This window comes from Gorilla gorilla, chromosome 3, assembly GCF_029281585.2.
Source record: "Gorilla gorilla gorilla isolate KB3781 chromosome 3, NHGRI_mGorGor1-v2.1_pri, whole genome shotgun sequence".
Taxonomy (NCBI): domain Eukaryota; kingdom Metazoa; phylum Chordata; class Mammalia; order Primates; family Hominidae; genus Gorilla; species Gorilla gorilla.
This window is the reverse complement of record NC_073227.2, coordinates 92,777,556-92,802,669: the sequence shown is the minus strand read 5'-3', so window position 1 is coordinate 92,802,669 and position 25,114 is coordinate 92,777,556. Positions and strand designations below refer to the sequence as shown.

General features: G+C 39.0%; 1 protein-coding gene across 1 annotated transcript in view; it reads left to right on the top strand.

Annotated features, from left to right (window-relative positions):
• Positions 1-791: 791 nt before the first annotated feature.
• The window catches only part of ADAMTS3 (ADAM metallopeptidase with thrombospondin type 1 motif 3), a 288,210-nt gene continuing 263,887 nt past the window's right edge, over positions 792-25,114 (top strand). Inside the window, exons 1-3 of the mRNA XM_019024973.4 lie at positions 792-1,459; positions 2,749-2,776; positions 21,099-21,505. Coding sequence (XP_018880518.3) covers positions 1,391-1,459; positions 2,749-2,776; positions 21,099-21,505 — 504 coding nt within the window. The 5' untranslated portion in view covers positions 792-1,390. The remainder of the gene's footprint in view (positions 1,460-2,748; positions 2,777-21,098; positions 21,506-25,114) is intronic.

The window sequence follows — 25,114 nt, the reverse complement described above, 5'->3', positions numbered from 1 at the left end:
GTATCTAAATTTGTGTCTACTCACTCCTGGCTCCTGGACCGGTCAGTGGAGGTTGGAGGTATTTCCTTTTCCTCCTGTCTGCTTTCTGGAAAGCACCCACAGGTGTCTACGCCTGGGAGGTGGGCCTGGGCTAGGATTCCAGCAAACTCTCAGGTTGGTGTCATTTCCCCTCAGGAAGCGCCAGGCCACAGCGGGCAGAAATCATTTGATAACTTAATCTGGGTGTGAGGAAGAGTCGCTGAGGCCTGTGTACTCTAGTGATAAACGGAAGCATCCGGGTGAGTCAAGGAAAGGACGTGGTATCTTTTAAAACTAATATAAACGAATAAAGCCTAAACAAGAGCTTACAAAGAAGGACACCCCCTGCCAAAACGTGGGAGGTGACTGGTGCCTGGAAGGGAGATCACCGCGTGGTTAAGATTTGGAGGTTCCAGGGCTTCTCTTCGGGGAAAATTCTCTGGCTGGGAGAACAGTGGAGGTTGGAGGAGGTGAATTTCCTACAGCCCAGGACCAGCCCTCGGACCCTCCCCCTTCCTATAATTAACTCAACGCGCGTCCCGCCAGTCGGGACCGGTGGCGCCCCTGGACCCTCCCCTCCTCTCGCCCTAGGCGGAGAAGGAGAGGCTCCAGGGTGGGAGGTCGAGCCCAGGCCACACCAGCCCCCGAGCGGTCTCCAATCCAGACACGGTGCGGGGGGCGCGGGTTCGGGCCCCGCATGACGTGGGCGCCACGGCGGGAGGGGCAGTCCGGGGAGCTCCGGCCGCCTTATTAGCGCCCCGCGGGTCGCCAGCAGCCAGCAGACTGCCGCGCTGCGAGCAACAGGAGCCGGCGAGCGGCCCACTCCTCCCACCTCCTCCGCCTGCCTTCTCCTCCTCCCCTTCGCTCCTCCCGCCCCCACCTCTGCGTGTGCGGCGGAGTCGCCCTCTCCCTGCCTCTTTCTCCCGCTCCCGCTCGCTCGTCTCTCTCGCTAATACTTCCCCCTGCTGTGCTCCGGGGAACCCAAGCATTCTCCGCGCTAACCTTAGGGACCAATGGTGCTCGAAAAGCCTCGAAAAAGCTGCTTTGGGCAGAGATAGTTGGAAAGCCCCTCGTCCCTTCCCCCTCTCCCAGGCTTAGCCTGTGCCCGCTTGCAGCACCTTCTCGCTCCCGTACACTCTGTTTGGGAGGACGAGGTGAGAAGGTGAAGTGGAAAAAACTGCAGAGCAGAGGGGGCCAGTCTCAGAGCTCAAATTTCATTTTCATTGAAGCAAAGCACAGAAGATCATTTTTTTCTATTTCGCATTTTTTCCCTTTTCCTTTTTTTCTTAAAGAAACTTATTTTGGGGGGGGGGGGGGGGTTTGCTCTGGGCATTTGCTTTGCCCAGTAGTTGGAAAGTGAACTCGACTCGTGATGGTTCTCCTGTCACTTTGGTTGATAGCAGCCGCTCTGGTAGAGGTTAGGACTTCAGCTGATGGACAAGTAAGTGGAAAATAATAACAATAAAAAACTCAAACCCAACCTTTTCCCGAAAAGTTCCTCCCCTCTCTACCCTCCTCTCTTTCCTCCTTCTCCTCCCACCCTTCCCTGTTATCTTTTGCGTTCAGGAACGGTGTTTTGAGGGCTGGGCGCAGCGTGCGGGCTTTTGGGGGTAGAGGGTTGAGTTGCACTGGAGGTTACGACTCCCACTCCGGGAGCCCAGTCTTGTCACACCTAGGGCTTCACCAGTCTGCGACATTCGTAACAATTCCTAGTGACAAACCGCAGCCAGTTCCCATCCTCGCCGGGCCATCTGGGCTTCCCCTTTCTGGAGGGCGGTCTGGGCGCTTGAATGAAGTTCTGGACGCTGGGTCCGGGATCCCAGCGCTCTGGCTGCTGCCGCCAGAGTCGGGTTCCTGGAGCTTTCTCTCCTCCGAACTGACTCACGGTTTTTTCGGGCAGCCGGAGGCGGGGGTTTCAGGAAGTCCTTGGGCCGGACAGGGAGAGATCCAGTAGACACGTGTCCTGGGAGTACCACGGCCGGGCTAGGATTTGACAGTTGGGGAGGGGGGCTGGAGACGTTTCCTGCCCTCCGTTTTCCTGGGCAGAGGCTGCAGGCGCCGGCCGCCTTCTCCCCTCCCCCTCTGCACAACTCCTCCTCTTTTTAAAGCTAAGTTGAGTGCAGCTCTGTTTCTTTTCGGCCCTGCCCCCAACCCTTTGGAGGCTCAAGGTGAAGCCCGATGCTCTCAGAAGAGTCCTTGAGAAGGCTCCGCCAGGGGAGCTGTTTGTAGTAAATCGTATCAGCACTGGGCCGATGGGACTTTGGGTACAGAATTTCTCTGTTAGTTTTTGTAGCTTCTCCGGTCGGCCTGGTCTGATCGACCATAGGGTAAAAAGTAGAGAATTGTCTAGTTGATTCCTGACCTTAAATCTGATTAATTAGGCCCCCTGTTAGGTGTATTTTGGCCTGTTAAATTCATACTTTCTTTTCTAATCCAGACCCAGTACGAGTTTTCAGAAGAGAGCATTGAGAGTCTGTATGTATTTTTGCTGGCTTCATAAGTGTTAAATTAAAATGAAAAGGGGCAAACAACTCCCTTCCCCAAATTGTTATGGAATTGACTCATGGAACCTTCTACAAACCAAGGTGCAGGCTTTAGGCACCAATCCCAGTCTCTAGCATCTCCTGATTAGTTAGCTCTTGGAAAGCATTAATGGTAGAAATAAAACTCACAAGGTGATAAGATGAAACCCAGTAACTTTCTTTTTCTTGCTTTCCCCCTCCCTTCCAGGCTGGTAATGAAGAAACGGTGCAAATAGGTAAGCTTTGTTCTCAGATGTCACTCTTATCTTAAGTTGAAAGTAAGGGAATGAAGTGAGCTAAGCAAAATATTGTTTCTGAAATGTTTCCCACTGGTGGTTAAAAAAAATAATCTGTAGTCCGGAAACATTTCTGTTCTTCTTTTCCTCTTTCTGGAGGAAGGTCCCACTTTCCTGGGGCTAAATTATAGTGAGGTAAAAATTCTCCTGCAGTTGGACATTTCAAGCATCAGTTTATTACTGTCTTTGTACAAGCCACTGATACGTACTTGGAAGATGATGGAGGGGCTGTAAGATGATATGGAGATGAATTAAATAAAATCATGAACTTGTGTAGCATTTAGGAGGAGCACATTTGAGTACAACAGAAGGCAAGAATGCTACATAGAAGAGAACAATGAAGTACAGAGCATGGAAATTTTTCTCTTACAATCTTTCCTGCTTTGGGTAAATCCTCTGATGACTTCTATTATTCAATCTGCTTTAAAATAATTATCTCCTAATGTGAAAGATACTGTTAGGCCTTTTGCTAATATCTAAAATCCCAGTACCCTCCTGATGGTGTGGAGATTCTTACTCCCATTTTATGGGTGAGGAGACTGAGATTCAGAGAGTGTAAGTGACTTGCAACAGGTCACTCAGAAGTCCATGGTCTTTCTTGAAGCTGTTAGTAATGTATTTGTTGTGAATGCGGAGGCTGAAAGTCATCTGGCAAGAAGCCAGGCTACATTCAAAGTCTTTTCATACACATTTTACTTGGATTACTTTAAAAGATAATTTTTCTTTTTGGCAGAGTATTAGTCTCTGTCAATTCTGTATTTGTCAGGTGATATTGTAAAGCCGTCTTTTAGAAGAAAAGATTTTATTACTGCTGCTGCAAACATAGTTACAAGTCATTGGCCATTTATTAAATGCCAGGCACAGTGTTGATTGTTTCATGTATTATGTCAACTGATTCCCACAGCCACACTGTGAGGTGGGGATACTATTGTGCCTATGTTAGAGATGAGGAAAATGAAGCTTGAGAGGTTGCATAGCTACCTGTTATAGTACACAGTGGAGATTCACGCTTGCTAACTAAGAAACCCAAGAGCTAGGCCCAGAGGTGTGTATAGGTAGCCTGTAATATATGAGCTTATATCAAAATGCTCTTTCCTACTCAGTGCTTAGCATTGTTGGATGTATTTCCCAAGCTTAGACCTCGATGGCAAGAGGAGAACAGTGGGGAGGAAAGGCACTGAGAACTGCCCTAAAAGTACAGTGTTTATGATCAGATACTTATCATTCGTAGTTGATAACATTCAGCCATCAATCCTTATCTTTTTAAAGAATTTTTTTTAACCAACTCTTAAGTAGGGAGAAGAAAGTTGTCTTATTTTTAATTACTTAAATATTTGATTACTTACACATCCCAACTTTTCAATATGCAAATTAAAAAGATGTCTTAAGATCACCCATTCTACCAAAAAATTTCATAAAATATATAGCTTTGATTAGAATTTTAAGATAGAATTAGGATGCTCTCATATAGGAGGCCCTGGATTGAACCGAAGTTTGGTTCAGTTGTTTTGCTAATGTAAATTACTATGGTAGCCCTTTTAAAGGGAAGAAAATAGTACAGGTGTCCTTAAATTTGGCAGAGGAGAGATAAGTCAGTATGAAAGAGAGGAGGCGGAGCCCTCTTAGGGTGTAGTGCTGAAGATTTACTTGTTCCCATATTCATCTGTTTTGTGGGATTTCTCTCTTTTATTATTACCATTCTTATTTATCGTTTTCAAGTTGAATGAAGAGAAGAACAGATTGAATAAAATAGATTTTGGCCCACAGGTCTTGTGATAGCAAAAGTATAACTATCACTTCGGTTTATGTATCATATGTAAGAAAATCTTATGTACAGTAATTAGTTTTGCTCCCCTGTTCCCATGTGTAAAGGCACTGCTACACTGCTAACCTGGAGATTTGGTGAAATGCACTCCTGAACACGTTATTTTTTTTTTCTATTAACTGATTTAGAAGTAGTTTTATATAACTACCTGGGGACGTGTTATTTGATCAGAAATACATTAGGAAAGACAAATAATGTTTGTAGATTTTATTTATTTATTTTTCAACAATTTGGCTAGAAAATAAATTTCATGGCCCTGAATAATTTCTAAATAATTTAATGTTTCAGGAAGGGTTAAATATGAATGAGTAGTAAACCACAAGTTGTTAAGAAACTAAATTTTAAAAATACTTTCTACTGAAATGTAGTATAGATGTAGGAGGGTGCATATAAGTGTACTTTGCTGATTTTTCACAAAGTGAATGCTTCTGTGCAGTCAGCAGCTGGATCAATAAGTTGAACATTACTGGAAACCCTGTATGTCCCTCATGCCAACTGCCAAGCATTCTCCCGTTACGAAAGGTGACTGCTCTCCTGACTTCTAACAGGATAAATTGATTGTGTCAGTTTTTCATGCTCTTTATAACTAGAGTCACAGGATATGTACTGCTTAGTATTTAACTTAGAAGGTCAATTTTCAAAAATATATCTTATATGCTTCAACCCTCTAGACTAGGAAGGCTTTTATTTAGGTAAAGAGAAGGCAGTTTGTGATGGGGACAGGTTAGAATATGTATAGCTATGTCACCAATATAGTGTCTCATGCAGGATATTGCCTCCTTCCTTCTCTCTTCAGCCAGTGGAATAATACCTTCTTGGTATGTGGGAAAGTAGGATTCACCCTAGAAAAAATGGGTAAATAGGTTTTGAACCCTGACCTAGTCGTGTGCCTCTTTGTCAACCAGATAGGAACTGCCTCTCTAACCACCTACCTATACCCATACATACATATATATCTGTGTGTTTGAGTATGTTTCTGTATATATGTGTAAGTATGTTTCATGAGATCGTTGACATACTTCTAGGGCGTATCAGGGAGCACTGTCATTTCTGACTCAGAGTATTGCCTTGGTAGGATGCCTGAGTTAATTGTGGGAAACTGGTGTGGCTGGTCCAATTGGGTAAGGAGGCTTGCTCAATGACACATGTGGCTTAGGAAATAATCATAGTTCTGTAGACATTGGAAAATCTGAAAAAGAATTCTCTGAGTCCTTTTGTTTCATAAGCCACCACTGAGATTGCTTGAGTATCATTTGAGGAAAAAGCATTGTGATCCTTTAGTGTTAAGCTGTCTTCCCTTTCCCGACCCCACTTGGAATTGGGGCATATCTTCCATCTCCTGATTCCTCTTGGAATTGGGGCATCTGTCCTATTTCTATTCCCAGTTGCAAATTCCATTACATCCCAATCTTAAAAAAATAAAGTTGCTAATCTTATTCTCTCAGATATCTAGTTTACTAAGAGATAATTTTTCACCATTTTCAGGTTTTAGTTTGTAAGGTTTAGTGTGAGTCACTTACCTAGTTATTGACCAGTAAACATTGTCACTAGATTAACCCTCATGAGAGCAAAGACTTTGTTTTGATGCCAGTTGTATCTCTAGTACATAAAACAGTGCTTGGTAGCTTGTGGGTCCTCAAATATTGGTTATTCAATGAATAGATCTAGCAAGCAGGATATTATTATATTAAGGTTTATCTATGTTCTGAATTTCCTTGAATGTTCTTGTTTTGTGCCTTTCTCCAGGCTGAATTGGTCCCTAAGAAAATGAAGATGGTGACAATGGCTATACAATTAATTATTCAATGTTATCAAGGCCTCTTGGGTCTCCTCTTCCACCCCACAAAGCACAGGGACCTAGGCCTATCATTTTTTGTATGCTTTTCTGTTTGTACTCAATAAGTATTTGGTAAATTGAATTGAATTCTATGTGCAGTTTTGGAATGCCAACTAATTTTTTTTTTTTTTTTTTAACTACAGCGTACTTGGGATCATTTGCCCTATTGCTGGCATCAGGAAAGATAAGCTAAGCTAAGATTAAAATCTGTCAATCCAATTTGCCAGCAGCAGTACTAGAAAGTGTGGTGAAGGAGGTTTAGGGGGATCCTTTGTAAAATTTAGAATTTTAGCTACTCAAGCCATTATTCTTTCTTGTAACTAAAGGTAATGGAGTTGGCTTTACTGATTTATCTTTTGTCCCTCCATTGAGCATGATTATGGTTAATGTTAACTGCTTCAAGATTCTTAGGTGAAAATTTTATTAAGTGCAGCATGCTATGTATCACCATTATCACAACTTAGTGTTGGTGTTTAGCCATGCTTTCACTGCTTTTCCTTGTCATTGTACCAAATAATTATAATATTGCTCAGAAATGTTAAAAAACCCTCAAGGTCGCCTCTGCTTCCAGGACGATGATCTTAAAACATTCTTTACTTTGAGTAGCCAACCCAGATTATCTTGGAAATCCATTAGGAACCATTCCAAATTGCCTGGCAAAATCATGAGTAATTTTGATATGAAGAGTTGGGTTATTGTGCTTGGAAAGGATATATTGACAATGATGACTTCAATGGAACTGTAATGCTTCTTTAAAAAGGATTGCTATTATCAGAATTTTGAGAATCTTCTCTTTAGTGTTCCTGTAGTAGAGATCAAATTTTATTCCTAAACTATACTACTTCTATTATTATAAGTTGTTGAATTTTTTCTTTTAAATTAGTCAGTGTTTTCCCAGATTGTTGATGTCTTACAAGTGCCCACTGTAATTATATTCTTTAATTTTTCTGGATTCTTAAGATTTTTGAAAATCATTCCAGTTCCCAAACTGCTGTTATAATTTAGCGTGTTCTTATTCAGACTTCTTTCAATACACACACTGTATTTTTTGTATAACTGTTTTTGTTTTGTTTAATGTTTTACTACAATTTTTCAACATAATTACAAACTCCTTCTGAACTTCATTTTAATCTCATCATACTAATAAAGTCTAATTTGTGTAATCATTTTCCTAACAGTATTTATTTTCTCATGATAGTGAATGTTGCCACACAGTGTTGTGTATGTATATGTCATTGCCTGCATTTCAAGTGACTACTTTAGGAGAGAGCCCCACAAGTTGGTTACTGAGTAAAAACAAATTCACATGATACATTTTGACAAATGGCGTTTGAACAAGTCTGTATGATCTGAACTCCTACTAGCAACTTAGGAAAGTATTGATTTTTAAAATTTCACTTTAGAATTATTTCTGTCTTTCTTCTTTTTGATATTTGAATATAATTTTTAAATATTTGGTTATGCAATCTGAAAGATGCAGCGAATTCGTAATTTTTCTAACTCTCAAGTACCCAATAAATATGAATAATCATATTGTACAAATGTTTTTGTAATTTTATTAGTACTACAAGAAGACTCATCTACTTCATACAGTGCAATCTGAGAGTTGTATATTCCTGAAAATGGACAGTGAAGCATGGGAAGTTTCCTAGCATAGCAACCTCTGTTCCCACATATAATTTATACCTCCTGATTTTCCAAAGAAGTTTACATGACTTTGCTGACTAACTGTAAATCCCTAGGAGAAATTTTGTGGTAAAATGTCAGTCTCTTGTTTATGAAAATGATTGCCACAAATTCAGCATGATGAATCTTCATGGAATTTAGAACAAATTGTGAGCAGCATGAAAAGGTATATCTTGCTCTTGAAGTGATTAATAAAACAAAAATAGTCATTAGGAAACTTGTAGCAAGTAAAACAGGATTAAATATATGATTCCTCAGATACTGTGGTCTTAGATAGTAAATCACATTTCCAACAATTTTTCTTAATATTTAGTAAGTATATTTTTATTTAGATATGCAAACAAAAAGAATGATTGATGGCATTATTCATGAGTTCCAGTTCTCTTTCCTTTACGTGTAAGAACCTCTCTCTTTTACATGTAAAGTTCATTTTTTTCTTTCTTTTTTTTTTTTGAGACAGGGTCTCGCTCTGTAACAGAAGCTGGAGTGCAGTGATGCAGTCATGGCTCACTGCAACCTTGATCTCCCCAGCTCAGGCGATCCTCCTGCCTCAGCCTCCCGAGTAGCTGGGACTACACTGGCCCCATTTCCTTTTTCTTTTCTTTCTTTTTGAGACAGAGTCTCACTCTGTTGCTCAGGCTGGAGTGCAGTGGCACAATCTCAGCTCCCTGCAACCTCTGCCTTCTGGGTTCAAGCAATTCTCTGCCTCAGCCTCCTGAGTAGCTGGGACTACAGGTGCATACTACCATGCCGGCTAATTTCTGTATTTTTGGTAGAGACGAGTTTCACCATCTTGGCCAGCTGGTCCTGAACTCCTGACCTTGTGATCCACCCGCCTCAGCTTCCCAAAGTGCTAGGATTACAGTGTTAGCCACCGTGCCTGGCCCTGGCCCCATTTCTTAATCTAAAATCTAAATCTATATATCCAGGAGAGGACCTGTTAATATTCGTATTTCCTCTATCAAGTGGTCAGGAGCACAGACACTGTTGACTGAGTAGTTTAAAATCCTAACTCCACTGCTTTCTAGCTGGTAACCTTAACCTCTCAAAGTGTTACTTTCTTGTGTGTAACATATGCATAATACTACATTTTAGAAAAAAATTTAATTTTAATTTTAAGTTCCAGGGTACACGTGCAGGACATGCAGGTTTGTTACATAGGTAAACGTGTGTCATGGTGGTTTGCTGCACCTATCAGCCTATCACCTAGATATTCAGCTCAGCATGTATTAGCTATTTTTCCTAGTGCTCTCTTCTCCTCCACCCCACCCCTCAATGGGCCCCAGCGTGTGTTGCTCCCCACCCTGTGTCCATGTGTTCTCATTGTTCAGCTCCCACTTGTGAGTGAGAATATGTGGTGCTTGGTTTTCTGTTCCTAAGTTAGTTTGCTGAGGATAATGGCTTCCAGCTCCATCCATGTTCCTGCGAAGGACATGATCTTGTTCGTTTTTATGGCTGCATAGTATTCCATGGTGTATATATATCACATTTTCTTTATCCAGTCTATCATTCATTGGCGTTTGGGTTGATTCCATGTCTTTGCTATTGTGAATAGTGCTGCAATGAACATTTTTGCTGTGTAGAAACTCTTTAGTTTAATTAGATCCCATTTGTCAATTTTTGCTTTTGTTGAAATTACTTTCAGTGATTTTGTTATGAAATCTTTGTCCGTGCCTATGTCCTGAATGATATTGCCTGGATTTTTCTTTTAGGGTTTTTATAGGTTTTTTTTTATAGTTTTGGGTTTTACATTTAAGTCTTTAATCCATCTTGAGTTAATTTTTAAATAAGGTGTAAGGAAGGGGTCCAGTTTCAATTTTCTACATATGAGTAGCCAGTTCTCCCAATACCACTTATTAAATAGGGAATCCTTCCTCTATTGCTTGTTTTTGTCACGTTTAAGGTTGTAGATGTGCAGTGTTATTTCTGAGTTCTCTGTTCTGTTCCACTGGCCTGTGTGTATGTTTTTGTGTCAGTACCAGGCTGTTTGGGTTATTGTAGCCTTGTAGTATAGTTTGAAGTCAGGTAGTTTGATGCCTCCAGCTTTGTTCTTTTTGTTTAGGACTGTCTTGGCTATATGAGCTCTTTTTTGGTTCCATATGAATTTTAAAATAGTTTTTTTTAAAATTCTGTGAATAATGTCAATGGTAGTTTAATGGGAATAGCATTGAATCCATAAATTACTTTGCCATAGTCTTGTGAAAATACTACTATTTACTTCATAGCGTTCATAAAATGCTGCTACGTTGTAAACAAGATAGAATCATAACTATTGTTATTAGTGTGTCTTTGACTTGTGCTGTTTCTTTTTCTTTTTTTTAAAAAACTTTTACTCAAAGAGAGGGACTTCATTCTAATCCCTACATTTTAGGTAGGTCTGCCTATCACCATGAATTTCCAGGAACTTTAATTTCCTGTGCCATGGACTTGTAAACTGTCCAGCCAGTCAGCTCACCATGTGACAGCTGTTTGAGAGTTTTGTTTTCATGTATTATCTTCATGTTTGTATCTCAGTGTAGTATTGTTTAATTAACTGTAATATAGCAGTAGAGAGAGGGAGTTGAGAAAGGAATGGTGCAAAACCAGTTATTCCATATGGATTCCATGCCAACTATATTTTATGTTTACCAGATACAATTCTTTTACTTCTTACACCTTATTTTGTTGGAATTCCCTTCATTCCAGTTTGCTAACAGAAGTCATGTAGAAGTCATGACTCCTTTGGATGCGAGTGACAGGAACCTGGTTCACACAGGTTAAGGAAAACAAAATTGATGAGGTTTCAAAGTCAGGTATAGTTGGATCTAGAGTTCAAATAATACTGTCATGGGCTCTCTCTCTTTCTCTTATTCCCTCTTTCTCTTTTTCCTTGTATCTTTCTCATTTTTCCTCTGTATTGGTTTTATTTCTCTTTCAGAGTAGGATTGGTTCACCTCCCCCTACACCTCCCACAAGTTGTGGCAAAGACTGTTGCTGTCATCTCCAGGCTGTCATTCTACCTTTCACTTCAGAAGACAGATGCCTCTTTTTTGACAGCTCCAGTACATTTCCTGGTAGATATTTTATTGGCTACTTGATTTAGTCATAAGCTTGAATCATTCACTGTGGTCAGGGGATGCAGTACTTTGATTCACCTGGATTGGGGCATTTTACCCCTGATTTATAAGGAGTGTGACTGGAGTATGACATGGTTAACCTGAAGGGAAATCGGTGTGCAGTTAAAGAAAAAGGAGGGATGCATGCTGAAGAGTCACACATCATACAGTAATACCTCAAATGCAATAGCTTTCCAGCACATTGGATGGGAGATAGTGGCTGTGGCAGGCAGAATAATGGTGCGCCAAAGACGTCTGTGCCTGGATCCTTGGAACCTGCGAGTATGTTATGTTACATGCCAAAGAGGGATTAAGTTTGCAGATGGAATTGAGGTTGACAATCAAATGACCTTAAAATAGAGAGATTATCCTGGATTATCAGGGTAGGAGTCTTTATAAATGGAAGAGGGAGGTGAAAGAGAGAGAACCAGAGAGGTGGCAGCAGGAGGACTTAGTCCCCTGTTGCTGGTTCTGAGGATGGAGGAAGGGGGACCATAAGCCAGGCAATGCCAGTGGCCTCCAAAAGCTGGAAAAAGCAGGGAAACAGATTCTCTCTTACAGCTTCCAAAAGGAATGCAGCCCTGCTGATGACTTGATTTTAGCTCAGTGACCTAGTAGACTGTCCCAGTTTCTCCTACTTTTTGACAAAAGTATGAGCCAGGCTATTTTAGATTTGGAAAATGTAATTATCGCAAGTAAAGTTTCAGTGAAAACCTTTAACAGTGCTGTCCACATTTCTTGTTTATTTTATTTTCCCCAGGCTTTGCTCTTGGAGACAAATGTTAATTTTTATAGCTTCAAATTCTATACTCAATATTAATCTTTCAAAGTTCTATCTAGCAAAAATTATAAGAGGTGTGAGAAATATTAATTTTTAGAGTGCCTAACATAGCTCTCGAGTCTGTAAAATTCTTAATGATGCTAAATAAGCAGAAGCACTTATTTAAAAACTGAGATTGGAGTATTAAAATTTTGGCATTTGGGCTTCACTTAAAAACAAAATCTTTTTTACTTATTTTGTTATTGATTATTTGGTCATTTTAAGATGTAGCAAATAAAATGCTTGGATATTTTTCTTCAAAGCATGCTTTTTCTTTTTTTGAAATATCTTCTCTTACCTGATTTCATGTTCTAGTACACTAAAGAATGTGTTGTTCTTTCCTAAATGGCTTTTTTGAACATAAATATTGTGCAATTGCAACAAATATTTATTAATAAGCCAGATTTTTAAAAACTAGAAGAATTTAAGTACACAACTATTCATTCTTTCTTAATAATGAATAAAAAAGCCATGACCTTTATTTTTCAAATAGCTTCATAAAAATATTATACTATGAAAATAGATTTGCAATTAAAATAAAAGACACACCAAAGAGGGTGTCGGACTTGTGGTGATAAGAGCCTAGAGGATTTGAAGTGAGGAAGAAAGAATTTGACTGTGTTCAGAATTTCAGCATGTGTCACAATTAATTTTTAATTGCTTTTGAGAGAAGATGTGTCCCCTTCCCCTTAAGTGTTTACAGCTTTGCTGAGCCCTTTGGCGTTTGGCGTCTGGCGTCCTCCTTAATGTCCATTCTTCGCCCTGCTTGCATCTTTCCTGGAGCAGCTGGCTCCCATCATTTCTGATGAAAGTCATTCTCTTACTCTTGGCTCAGGATTTGGAAATGTTGTTGTTGGAGCTGCTTCGTTAGATGATCTTGAAAATGCTTATTCGATTTCATTCTTGAGGCCAGATTATTGCATACTGAGAATTTATACCTGATAAAAGAAATTGCCTGTGTGAACTGCTGCTTCATCGTAGTTAACCAGCCAATTCTTGGGAGAGAATTCCAGTCTTTTAGATTGGGTAATGGGGCATGGATTGTTACAGCCAGATTGGATTTTAGGCCCTCTGTTGATGTGGAATTTAAGGTCCTTCTAACTGTATCACATCAGGCTGGGTGGGATTATAGGGGAGAGAGGCCTGAAGGGGTACTGGGACTTGGAAGAAATCTGAAACTGGCTTTCTTTTTCTATAGCTCTAGTTAGAGGTGATGATAACAGTTCACTTTTCATTTATTAAAGTGTTATTAGATGGACCAGGTCCTTTGTATACTTCACCTCATTTGGTCCCCATTATTATTTTTATTTTTACAGATAACCTCTGTGAGCCTTAATTTTCAGAATTTGCTTGTAAGATGCCAAAGCGTGCATCAGTCAGGAACTAGAATTCAAATGCAGTGCTTTCTGACTCCAGACCTTTAGTGCTCAACCATCATACCCAAATCTCTTCCTTGCTTGGAGCCATATACATCAATCACAAGTATTTCAATATTCTATGTGCCTGGGGTAGCTTTGGTATTGATTAGACCCTTAAAAATTTGTGTGACATATAAGAGATTTATACTGAAGTCGCTCAAAGTCATTGCAGTGTTGACAGCACTACTGAAGACTTTTGTTCTTTTACAGTTCTATAGTGTGGTCTTTGCAATGTACTGGGGACATGTAGTATCCCCTAGGGGATATTTGTGTCTCATTCTGCTACATACTTAGAAGGAAACCAGGATATCTGTTTCAAGTTGTAGCATATCTGGCTGAACATGTAAAGGAGTTAAGATGATCCTACAGCATGGGCCACTGTGTCTGTCATATGTCATACAGTGCACCTTACCAGCCCCAGCACAGAGCAATCTCCCAAGAAGCTCCACTTCCAGACAAAGCCATTTGTTAGACTTCCCTCCCTCTCCTTCCTTCATTCCGTCCTGTAATGTACACTAAGGCTATGTATTAGTCTGTTCTCACACTGCTCTTAGGTTGGTGCAAAAGTAATTGCGGGTTTTGCCATTGATGTAAAGAATTACCTGAGACTGAGTAATTTATGAAGAAAAGAGGTTTAATTGAATCACAGTTCCATAGGCTATACAGGAGGCATGACAGGGGGGACCTCAGGAAACTTACAATCATGGTGGAAGGGTGAAGGGGAAGCAAGCACATCTTCATGTGGCAGCAGGAGAGAGGGAGCTAAGGGGAAAGTACTACACACCTTTAAACAACCATATCTCATGAGAACTCATTCACTATCACGAGAACATCAAAGGGGAGGTCCACCCCCATGATTCAATCACCCCCACCAGGCTCCTCCTCTAACGTGGAGATTACAATTTGACATGAGATTTCAGTGGGGACACAGATCCAAACATAACAAGCCATTTAAACATAGTTAAGATATTATACTTCTGCCCCAAAGATCTTATAGTTTCTGAAAGGATGAAACATAAGCATACAACTCTTCTCCCACAGAGATTTTTAAAAAACTTTTGTACAGACATTGCATGATTTTTTGTTAAATGCCTTGACAGGGAGTGCTATGGAAGCTCAGGCCAGGAGGTCTGTACTCTGTGGATAAGTTGCCAAGAAGGTTTCTTGGAAAAGATGGGGCTTGAGATAGGCCTTGGCGGCCCCACTCAGTTTGCCTTGGTGGAGAGAAAACAGTGGTCCTCTACTGTAGTGATGCTGCAGAGTAGGGCTGTGAAACTAGGCATGCTTAAGCCAGGTCTTGTGAGCACATTAGACAGAATGTTTCAATAGGCTAATATGAGAGATGATATTGAAAAGAAACAAGGGGCAGAGTGCAGAGGGCTTTAAATACCAAACCTTTTTTATTTGGGTTAAGTTACTTAATCTCTGATTTTCTGTTTTCTACTTTTGAAGTGGGAGGGTTTGATTAGTAGATGGTCTTTAAGCAATTTTTAGGTCTGACGTGAAAAAGATACAGATTTTGTGAATCTATATCTTTTATCCTAAAGTGATGGTGAGCTACTGAGGCTAGTTAGATGGAATAATGTAGTGACACTAATTGCCAGCATTTACTGAATATTTACTATGTGCCAGACAGTGTTGTAAGCACTGTGAATTGATTAGCTCATTTGAATTTTACAACAAGCCTACGAAGTCAATACTATTACCTGTAATTTACAGATAAGAGCTAATGTAGTGACCCAAATCACTAGGGTAGTAAGTGGTAGAACCTAGGTATTTTCAATCTGGACCTTTAAAATAATTTTCCTGACAGCAGTTTAGACAGTATTTTGGTATAATTTGTATAATACTTAGTAGTGAGAAATTCTGTGTGGGGAATTTGGACTTGGTACTTGCAGCTTTTCAGTGTGAGGTGATGAGATCTTAAAAGCAATTAGAAGAAAAGGGGTTAGTTTGAGAGAAATTGCTAAAGAAACAGCAGTAGGACTTGAATGATGTCATATGGGGGAAAGTTATAAGACATGTATAAAATAGCTCTCTAGCCTGATTTGGGAGAATCAGCACATCGTGAACAGAAATAGCGAAGTCAGGAGGGCAAGCCAAATAGGTGAACATTCAGTTTGGTTTAGATATATTAAGGATGAAGAGAGAGTAAGACAAGTTATTCTCAATAGAGAACAGAGCCGTTCAGGTTATAGTTTAAGGGAACTTTTCTTTTAACCTATATTTATTGAGGGTTTACTATTTGCAGGGTATCATGCTAAAACACAGATATGTGTAAAGGGATAATGATTAAAGTTCGGAAACCACTAGGAAAATCTAACATGGTTGACATTAACATAGAAAGTAAAAAATTTCTAAGTATATTGAAATAAAGAACATTGCCTCCTCAAAGCTTGTGATGTAGGTTGTGCATATTAACTGCATATGTCTGCACAAATTTATATGCATATCACAAATACACTCATGCACATATATACAAAAATGTGGTTATTTTACACAGTACAAGGAGGAAGAAGGCATTACATTAAACTCTAGAATGAGGAATTTAGATAAAAGAGAATTCCCTGACAAGAAACTTTTTTTACATTATAATTAGGCTGCCAGTGGAGATGTGACAACAGTTTTTCTTGGGGGTAGTTCAAGTTACTGAGGAGATCCTGAATAAAAAATACCCTTCTTGACTGCCTAGCTTCTGAACAAGTTGAGAAATAGAAAAACTAAAGATGTAGGTAAAAAGAAAATATCTTTTACAGAAAAGGCTGAAGTGGAGAATGAGGCTTCCACTTTGACAGGCAAGTGCACTGGCTACTAATACTCCACCCTGTGCCTGTCAGGCCTCACCAATCCAGAGCAGTGCTGCCCCTGGCTGAGTGGAAGAGAACATGTACCCCTTATCAGACTCATTTCCAGGAAGCAGAATGAGGAGGAGGTGCTGAGGTTTGCAAATTTCTTATACTTCCCAGACTTCCCAACCACATAATTCACTCTTCTTCACCAGGGAAGGGTGAGTGAAGGGATAGAGAGCAGCCTGGAGTGCTCAGAGAGCAGGAGCAGGTTAAAGGCTCTCTACCACTAACTTGAGAAAAAAATAATCCCATCTACTTGAGATGTCTGAACTGTAAGAAAGAGCAGGGATTAGGGACCCTAACTTCTGGGTCTTTTTAGTTTTTGACCTGTATAGTTATAATTCTATGAATATCCAAAGAGATTGCAGAGTGGGGGCTAATTTCCTGCTTCCTGCTCTTAAGAATGCAGGGCTCTGTGTATGTCTTACAGGAGGTCTGTTTTAATGATTAGATCCATTTCTTGTTTTTGGTAGCTTAAAAGGTAAGACCTGGATACTAAGAAATGTTTGGTTTGTAGGGCAGCAGGAACTGTGAGAAATATACACAAGCTTTCCAAGCAAAATTCTGGCTTTAGAGGTAGATGACTTGTACAGTTTGCCGTCATTAATGGCTTGGTGATAAAATGACTGTTTAGCCAAAAGAAGATGCATGCTAATTTCACATACCCCTTCCGACTCAAACTGCTCTCATTCATTCACGCATTTCTTCCTTTCTTCATTCGTGGATATTTATTGAGTAACTTCAAGTTCTTTTTTAGGCAGTGGGGAAATGAGGTGAAGAGAACAGATAAAATCTTCTGCCTTCATGAAGTATATATGCTGGTAGATATAAAAATATATAAATAAACATATAAGTAAAATTCATAGGATGTCAGATCGTGACAGGATTTATGGTGAAAGGTAAGACACAGAAGGGGGACAGAGGGTAAAATGGTTGCTGGTGGTCAGGAAAGACTTCACTGAGAGGGTCACATTTAAGCAAAAGTCTGAAGCAATTGAGAGAGTGAGCCAGGCAGCTGAGAGAAAGATCCTTTGGCAGAGGAATCAGCAAGTACAAAATCTTTGAGATGTGAGAATCCCCAGCTTCAAGCCCTGGGACCTTATGAGCCATTTTACTTTGAGTGGGATGGGTTTGAGGAGAAGAGTGATAAGATTTGACACTTTAATTATTCTGGCTCTATTTTGAGGATAATCCATTAAGGGGAAGAGCAGAAGCAAGGAGAACAGTTAAGAAGCACATTCGAAATTGTGCCTGTGGAACTTACGGCCCACAAAAACCTTCACATACCTATTACTGTGGCCCCTCAGCCACCTCAGCTAACAGTTTTATAGTTTCTAACTTTAAAGTTGAACCACAACATTATTTTAATGAGTGGCTAACTTACACTTAAATTAGTAATAGCTGATATTTATTGAATCTTCTACATGATTTTATATAAAACTCTCACCAAACCTATGAAGTTGTAACTATTACTAACCTCCAGTTAACAGTTGAGGAAACTGAGCCTAAGAGAAAATAAAGAACTTGCTGAAGATCACAAGTGGACTCAACTTAGTGCTTTCTGACTTTGCAGTTCATTCAATAACCATAGGCTTTCCTGCTTTGTGAAAGTAGTTGGGCCTGTAAAATGTGAAAATTATGAATGCAGTAAATTAACGTTGGATATAATTTGGTTTTACTTCTGTGATTGTAATCTGAGATTAAAATTCTTTTGATTGCTTTGAGCTTCTGCCCCTCCTTCCAGTTTCTCCCTCCAAAACCTAGAATGTAAGAGCCTTTTACAGAAATTTCTGATGCTACACTAGAGCAAAAATTGGTTGACTGGCTGCAGGTAGGTAGAACATTGTAATTCTTGTGGTAGTTCTCTTTTATAAATCAGATCTTAAATTAGACTTTGACAGCAAGATGCTCCATCTATTCAGAAGTGAACGAGAGCATAGGAGCATGGTCTTCAGAGTCAAAATGATCAGAACAGGAATTTTCCTTTGGCTCTTTGCTTATATGTGTCAAGCCTTCTAGGTCTGCTTTCTCGTTTATAGAATAGGGGTAATAGGATTTACCTACTGTGATTGTTGTGAGTATTAGAGATGATATATTCTCAAACACAAATCATAGAGCTTGGAGCTTTTTCTGCTAATAAATGGCAGGTGACTGGGTAGTTCCATTAACTACCATCCAGGAGATGGTAATCCAAAGGGTTGCCAATCGTATCTTTTTCCTCATTACCTTAATTGCCAACAGAAAAATGACTCATTCAAACATTTAAGAAATGTTTATTATGCATACTTTTTAGGAATGATTTATTATTTAGCATTGGAGAAAATAAAGCTTTATAGAAACATACCATTCATATTTTGAATAAAAATTTAGAACATATTACCTGACAGTATAAAGATGGAACATACGTCTAGGATGTATGGCTTACTGTATGTATGAGGCTGTGAGTATCCTCTTGGGTATGGAGAAGGCTCCCTGCGTTTTTCTAAATGTTCTTGTTCTCTAGTCACTTAATCCATGCATCAGTACAATATACTGATTTAGACTTTGGTTTTGTGAATTCCCTTCAGTGGAGATGGGAAATCCATACATTGAAGTTAAGCACTGCTTCCTTTTTCCCTTGAAATCATCAGCCGATGGTTAGAGAAAAAGCTATAACTGAGATTACTGGGACAGCCAGACACTCATGGGCCTGGGTAATGTGTCTTGTAAGTCAGTGTGTGTAGCAGCTTAGACAAGGCGAGTGTTCTCTGGTTACTGGTATTACTAACTTAATAAGCATCAAACAAATTTAACTGACAAGACACCCTGACACATACAAAATCTTGTATGATGGTATTGGGAGTACCAAGTTGAATGGGGAGTTCTTTGTCTTTAAGGAATTTGTAGTTAATTTGGGCTATGTTTTGTCAGTACACATGCAAGGGCTTGATTCATCTCCTTACTTTGGAAACTTTCCCCTCTGTCACTCTGCACCCGTGACACTTGTGCTCATTCTCTTATATTTTGAGCTTGTTTTTTCTCTCTAAACCAGAGTTTATAAAAGTATTCACCATGGAGGAAGACCAAATCTTCCTCACAACCTTCTTGGAAGACCAAGTCTGTGTTTATACTGGTGCCTAGTCTAGTTCAGCAGGGATTGCACTGTCTGTCCAGTTTTGGAATCAGGCTTCACTTGACTCATAATACAGTCCTCACTGCTTCTTTGCCAGTAAATATTTACAAGTGTTGCTTGCTGTATTCATTTAGTAAAATGGGATAGTTCATTTAAATACATTGGTAATTTTAAGAGGCATAATTACAACAAACATGCACAGAAAGAATTAACATGTTGCACAAGTAAATGCCTTTATTTGTCTTCTGGCATTTCACTTATTGCCTGAGGTTTTTAAAAAGCAAGGAAATAATGAAAATAGTGATTCTGCAAGGATACTTTATGAGCATAAGACGTAGGTTCATTTACAGATCTCATGCTCTAAATACATTATTGGATGACAAAACTCGTGATTTCCATAGGTGAGCAGTTTTGTGAATCATATCATTTTTTAGGGCACTTTAACACACTATAGGATTAGCGTAAGGCTAGAATTGTGAAAGTGGGAAACTTTTTAGTTCATGTTTTTAGATTTCCCTTTCTATGCCTTCTTCTTCTTCTTCTTTTTTTTTTTTTTTACCCTTGTTGCCCTGCTGCTTGTTTCCTTCTCTAGTATCCATTGTCCTGTGGTCTTAAAATCATTCTTATAATGGTTCCTTTAAAGTGTTCTCTTTCCCAAGGGTGTTTACATTTTGATAGACAAAATACTTATATTTGGCTAAGCAAGGGGTTTAAGTGCTAATTGTGAAATTCAGTTTAACATGTAAGTGTCTGCCCATATTGTAAGGTGGGTCCCAAATACTCTTTCATATTCTAATAGATATCTGTCCCACTTAAGGAATAAGGTGCAAAATGAGAATGCTGTTCCCTCTTGACTAACCAGTACCTGCATATTTGATTTAAAGATTATTATGTCTTCTTTACCCATTCTTCTAATTTTCTAAAAATGGAGGTTTATGGAGGAAAGCATGGTAGGATAGAATGAGTGTATGGGCTTAGGAGTACAACTTGGATTTATATTCAGGCTTTGCAGTTGTTTGACCTTGGACAAAGGACCTCCTACCCCTGAATCTCAGTTTTCTCACCTGTGAAGTATGGTTGTTAGGGTTGTTATGGTGGAAAAAATGTGTATAAATTACAGCATTGTAAGCTACAGTGTATACATTACAGACTCATGTAATATAGTTATTGTAATTAGTCTAAATTCCAGGATTTCTACAGGGAAAAAATGAAAACAATCAGAATTCTTTTTTCTACATAATAACCTTGTTAAAAGTTTTTAGCAGATGTCAGTTATGCCAATAATAAATCAATTAAGGGTGTGCCTTGATTTTAAGCAAGCCATTTATAGTTTATGGACACATTATATTCGTGTTTGCAAATGTATTGAGATGTAAATATTTACAATGTAATTTTAATACTATTTTAATTTAAAAATGATTCATTGAACACAGGGTTACTTAAATGCATTTGAGAAATGATTTTTGTTCTCAAAATTTAATATTTATGAGCTGATTCAGGAATGTCTATATTATGCACATTGAAGTATGGTCTTGTGAGGTGGGCAGCTTTTGTCTGTGTTATGTTCTCCTGTGTTCTCTTATTGTACAGGGTTTGACAGTTCTGTTTTTCACCCCACAGATTTACCAATAAAGAGATATAGAGAGTATGAGCTGGTGACTCCAGTCAGCACAAATCTAGAAGGACGCTATCTCTCCCATACTCTTTCTGCGAGTCACAAAAAGAGGTCAACGAGGGACGTGTCTTCCAACCCTGAGCAGTTGTTCTTTAACGTCACGGCATTTGGAAAAGATTTTCATCTGCGACTAAAGCCCAACACTCAACTAGTAGCTCCTGGGGCTGTTGTGGAGTGGCATGAGACATCTCTGGTGCCTGGGAATATAACCGATCCCATCAACAACCATCAACCAGGAAGTGCTACGTATGGAATCCGGAAAACAGAGCCTTTGCAGACTAACTGTGCTTATGTTGGTGACATCGTGGACATTCCAGGAACCTCTGTTGCCATCAGCAACTGTGATGGTCTGGTAAGACTCCTTCTGTTTTGTGCATATGTTTGCAGGTGCTGGGAGTGCAGCCATGGCTTCTGCATAGTTTGGAAGGTGGAGGTGGAAAGGAGGCTTCATTGTTATGTTACATTTTAAGTTCAGAAAAAGACACTAGAAAGCATTTTGCTGTCAAAAATATGCATTTTGGCTTAATTTGTGACAATTTTGTTTCTTGGAATAATGCGAAGACATTATTCCAAGAAACAAAAGACAAATATTTTAGCATTTTTTTTGTTAATGTTTTTCCGTGTATTACATTGGAAGATTTTATTTCCTTATTTCATTCAAAGTATTCTGAAAACTTTCCAAAGAAGCATAGATTCCTTCAAAATGACCGTATTTTACTCCTTATGTGGAAACTTTGGATATCTTCATAAAGAAAGTATTTTGAAAGTGTTCTTTAGCTTCCTCACAGAATGCTAATGTGGGAAATGAGCAGATTCTCTGTCAGAATTTGTCCAAATAACATTACTTTATGAACGCAAGATGCAATACTTTCTGTGTGGTGGCTTCGATTCTTCATTTTCAAATTTAATACCCATATGTTGCTTTTCAGTTTTGTGGTTGAGGGTTAAGTGTGCTACGTAGACTCAGGTTTGTGACAAGACAAATACCAATAGTCAGGCTAAGTGTTTAGGAACTTTTATAGCAATTTTGACAGTTAATGTATCTGTTGGGTCTAATAATAACAGTTTTAAAAATGGGTTGGTGTTTTCTGTCTTTTTTCATTTTATTATTCTAGTAATTAGTTTTTATTTTATCAAATTGTATTTATTTTATATGTACAAAAATACTAGTCTGGTACTGACTGGGGAGAAAAACTATATCTTCACCATAGATAGTGTGAGAAACAGGCAGTGACACTTAGCTGATTTCGCCCATTCTGGACATCAGAAATGTGACTGAAATCATCATATTACCTATCCAGGTAACTGTATGAGATGATCGCATGAAAGGCAATTTAACATAGGCTTTATCAAAGAGGACAGAAGAATGCATTGAGTGACGTATGGAGCTATGGCCTGGAATATGATCTAGACATAGATATTATTCAGTGAGTTTCTGAAATCAACAGGGTTTCCTGTACAAAGGAATTGACAATGATTCCTACCCAGTGTGAACAATCAAGAACAATGTCTTTTTCTGTCTAGCATTGACCCTTTCCTGTTCTCAGTCAATATTATCATGTATGAGTGACTGCTAATCCTTTACCAATTACAGCTTTATCCTTGCTTTAGTCTGCCCTAATTATAGGTAAGAATTATTGAGATATTCAATCATAGAATCGTCACCACTTTCTGACAGCATCCAATCTAGAAAAATGCTCTACTTCTTTAGACTTTTCTCAAAATTACCCAACCAAAGCCCAAATGCTGTTAATAATAGGTTCTTTTCAATAGTCTCTTACTGAGATGCTCATGGTTCCCTCTGCTGTACATTCTCCATCTCAGCAATGTGTAACAAACCCAGCTTGTTAACTAAAGACGTGCTTCTGGTGGTCTTTGGCAAGGGGGTGTTGATGTGCTTTTCCTCTCTACTTCTACACCTTTGAAATGAAAGTCTGGTGGTCAGGAGTCATGACAATGGCAGGCATTTTACACACTTCTTGGGAAGACACTTCTGGATGAGAATCCCAGATGAAATAGATTTCTCCCACAGAGTCCTGGCATTTACTCTCTAATACCATAAAATCTCCCCTGTGAGTAGTGGCAGCTCACAATCATATTTTGTGGTCTACAATTTGCCAAAATAAAGGTTTTTTTGGTTAGTAGGCTTTATGTGATGTGTTTCATAATCTAAAGAAATTGGATTTTTTTCAAGTTGCTAGAACAGCATCTCCTTGCTAATTCCTCTGGACTGTCATCAGAGGGAACTGGTTGTGAGTGGAAGAACTGACTAGCTAATGGCTCTACTGGGTTACCTAGCTCAGTGATTTCCTTGTGGGCTGATTTTAAGATCAAGGGGGTTTATCTAGGACAGAGGTTTTCAACTTTTTTTTTTTTAACATTTGTAATTCTTCGTTCAGATGAAATCACTAGAGGTTATCTAATAAAATAGAGTGTAAATTGGATAAACTCAGGAAAGGTCTGGTCAAAACACTCTCCCTCCTGCCTTGTCCTCAGTTCATACCACTGTTGAGCTCCCTGAGGCATCTAACAGAGATCTTTACTGGTAGGGTAGGGGTTCTTGGAAGCTTGAGGGTAACAATTTGGGAACCATAAAGAGAACCTCTCTTCTAAAATATCTAATAGTCACATCTGGTTAATATCAGAGACATTTTACCTTTGTTAGATTTTGAGCAGGACTAAATGAAGTCTTTGTGGGCAGCTGCAAAGTTACAATGAAAACAGCCCTAGTTACCTGCCTTAGGACTTTTGCTCTGTGATTTGATCCCTTCAAAAACATATTCTTGCCATGCCTATTTTAGTAAGTCTAGCTGCAGAGGCACTTTTTAAAAAGTCCATTTAAAAAATATGAGCCAATATGCCTATGATTGAGAACACTTGACGGGTGATTATGAGCTGTGATACAGCTTAATCTGGTAAATGAAATGTTTGATACTAAAAATAGGCATAAGTTTTTAGCTATTTACAGTGGATTTAGAAAAGAAAGTTTTTGAGGGCTGATTTCGACATGTTGACATTTGCATATCTGCTGTAATGAGAGAACTCGATGTCTGAAGACCTGTTGCCTTTCACCTCTTCCTCCCGTGGAAGATGTCCACAGAACGTGTTGTGTGTGTTATTGATGAGACAGAAGAGATCCATGCCGAAGCAATGTTTCACCTCCAGGTACCTACACCAGGCTACACCAGGACTGGAAGACGCTTAAAACTCTTATATCCTTTAATTTCCAGGGAGTAGGAACAAAGCAACAGACATTGGCCCCTTTCAGAATGAAGAATGATGAGAGTCCTCCAGTTTAATTAGTCTGGAAGAACCACTGTTGACTTCATTGCTCCCTTCCTGAGGTTTGGTCAAGCAGTGGCCCCTTGAGAGCTGACAGAATGTACCTAGTGTTGTGTGCTTGCCTATGCCAGGTCTGAGCTGTTGGATACATCATCCACCTTTCCTCCTTCTTCAAATAGGCAGGCAGTTTGTGCTTACTTAGGATGAAGAGGGAAGATTTGGCATAGTCCTTGATCATTTTCACATCTCATGTCTAATTTTCATATGGCTAGAATCATACATATGTCAAGCCTTTTTCATTTTTTAAAAATCTGTATTTCTCTTTTGTGACTAATTATTTTGTACAAAGAATATCCAAGGATGTGATCTTGGAATAAAGTAGAAAACAAACAAACAAACAAAAAAAAAAGAGTTTTCAAATTTAAATAATATTTTTAATAATAGTTATTTGTAATTAAATTATTCATGTTTATTTATTATTATAAGTACCACCTGGTCACAGTTTGTTTTTTTATATACATCAATTTGATTATAGTTTTTCCCAAGTATCTCTTCTTTGATATAATAATTTTTAAAAATTAAATTTAAAGATGGTTAAAAATTAGGGAAAATTGCACATTTCTTTTTGGATAGACCTGGACAAACAGAAAATAATAGGGGCATGGGAAGTACTTTTTCT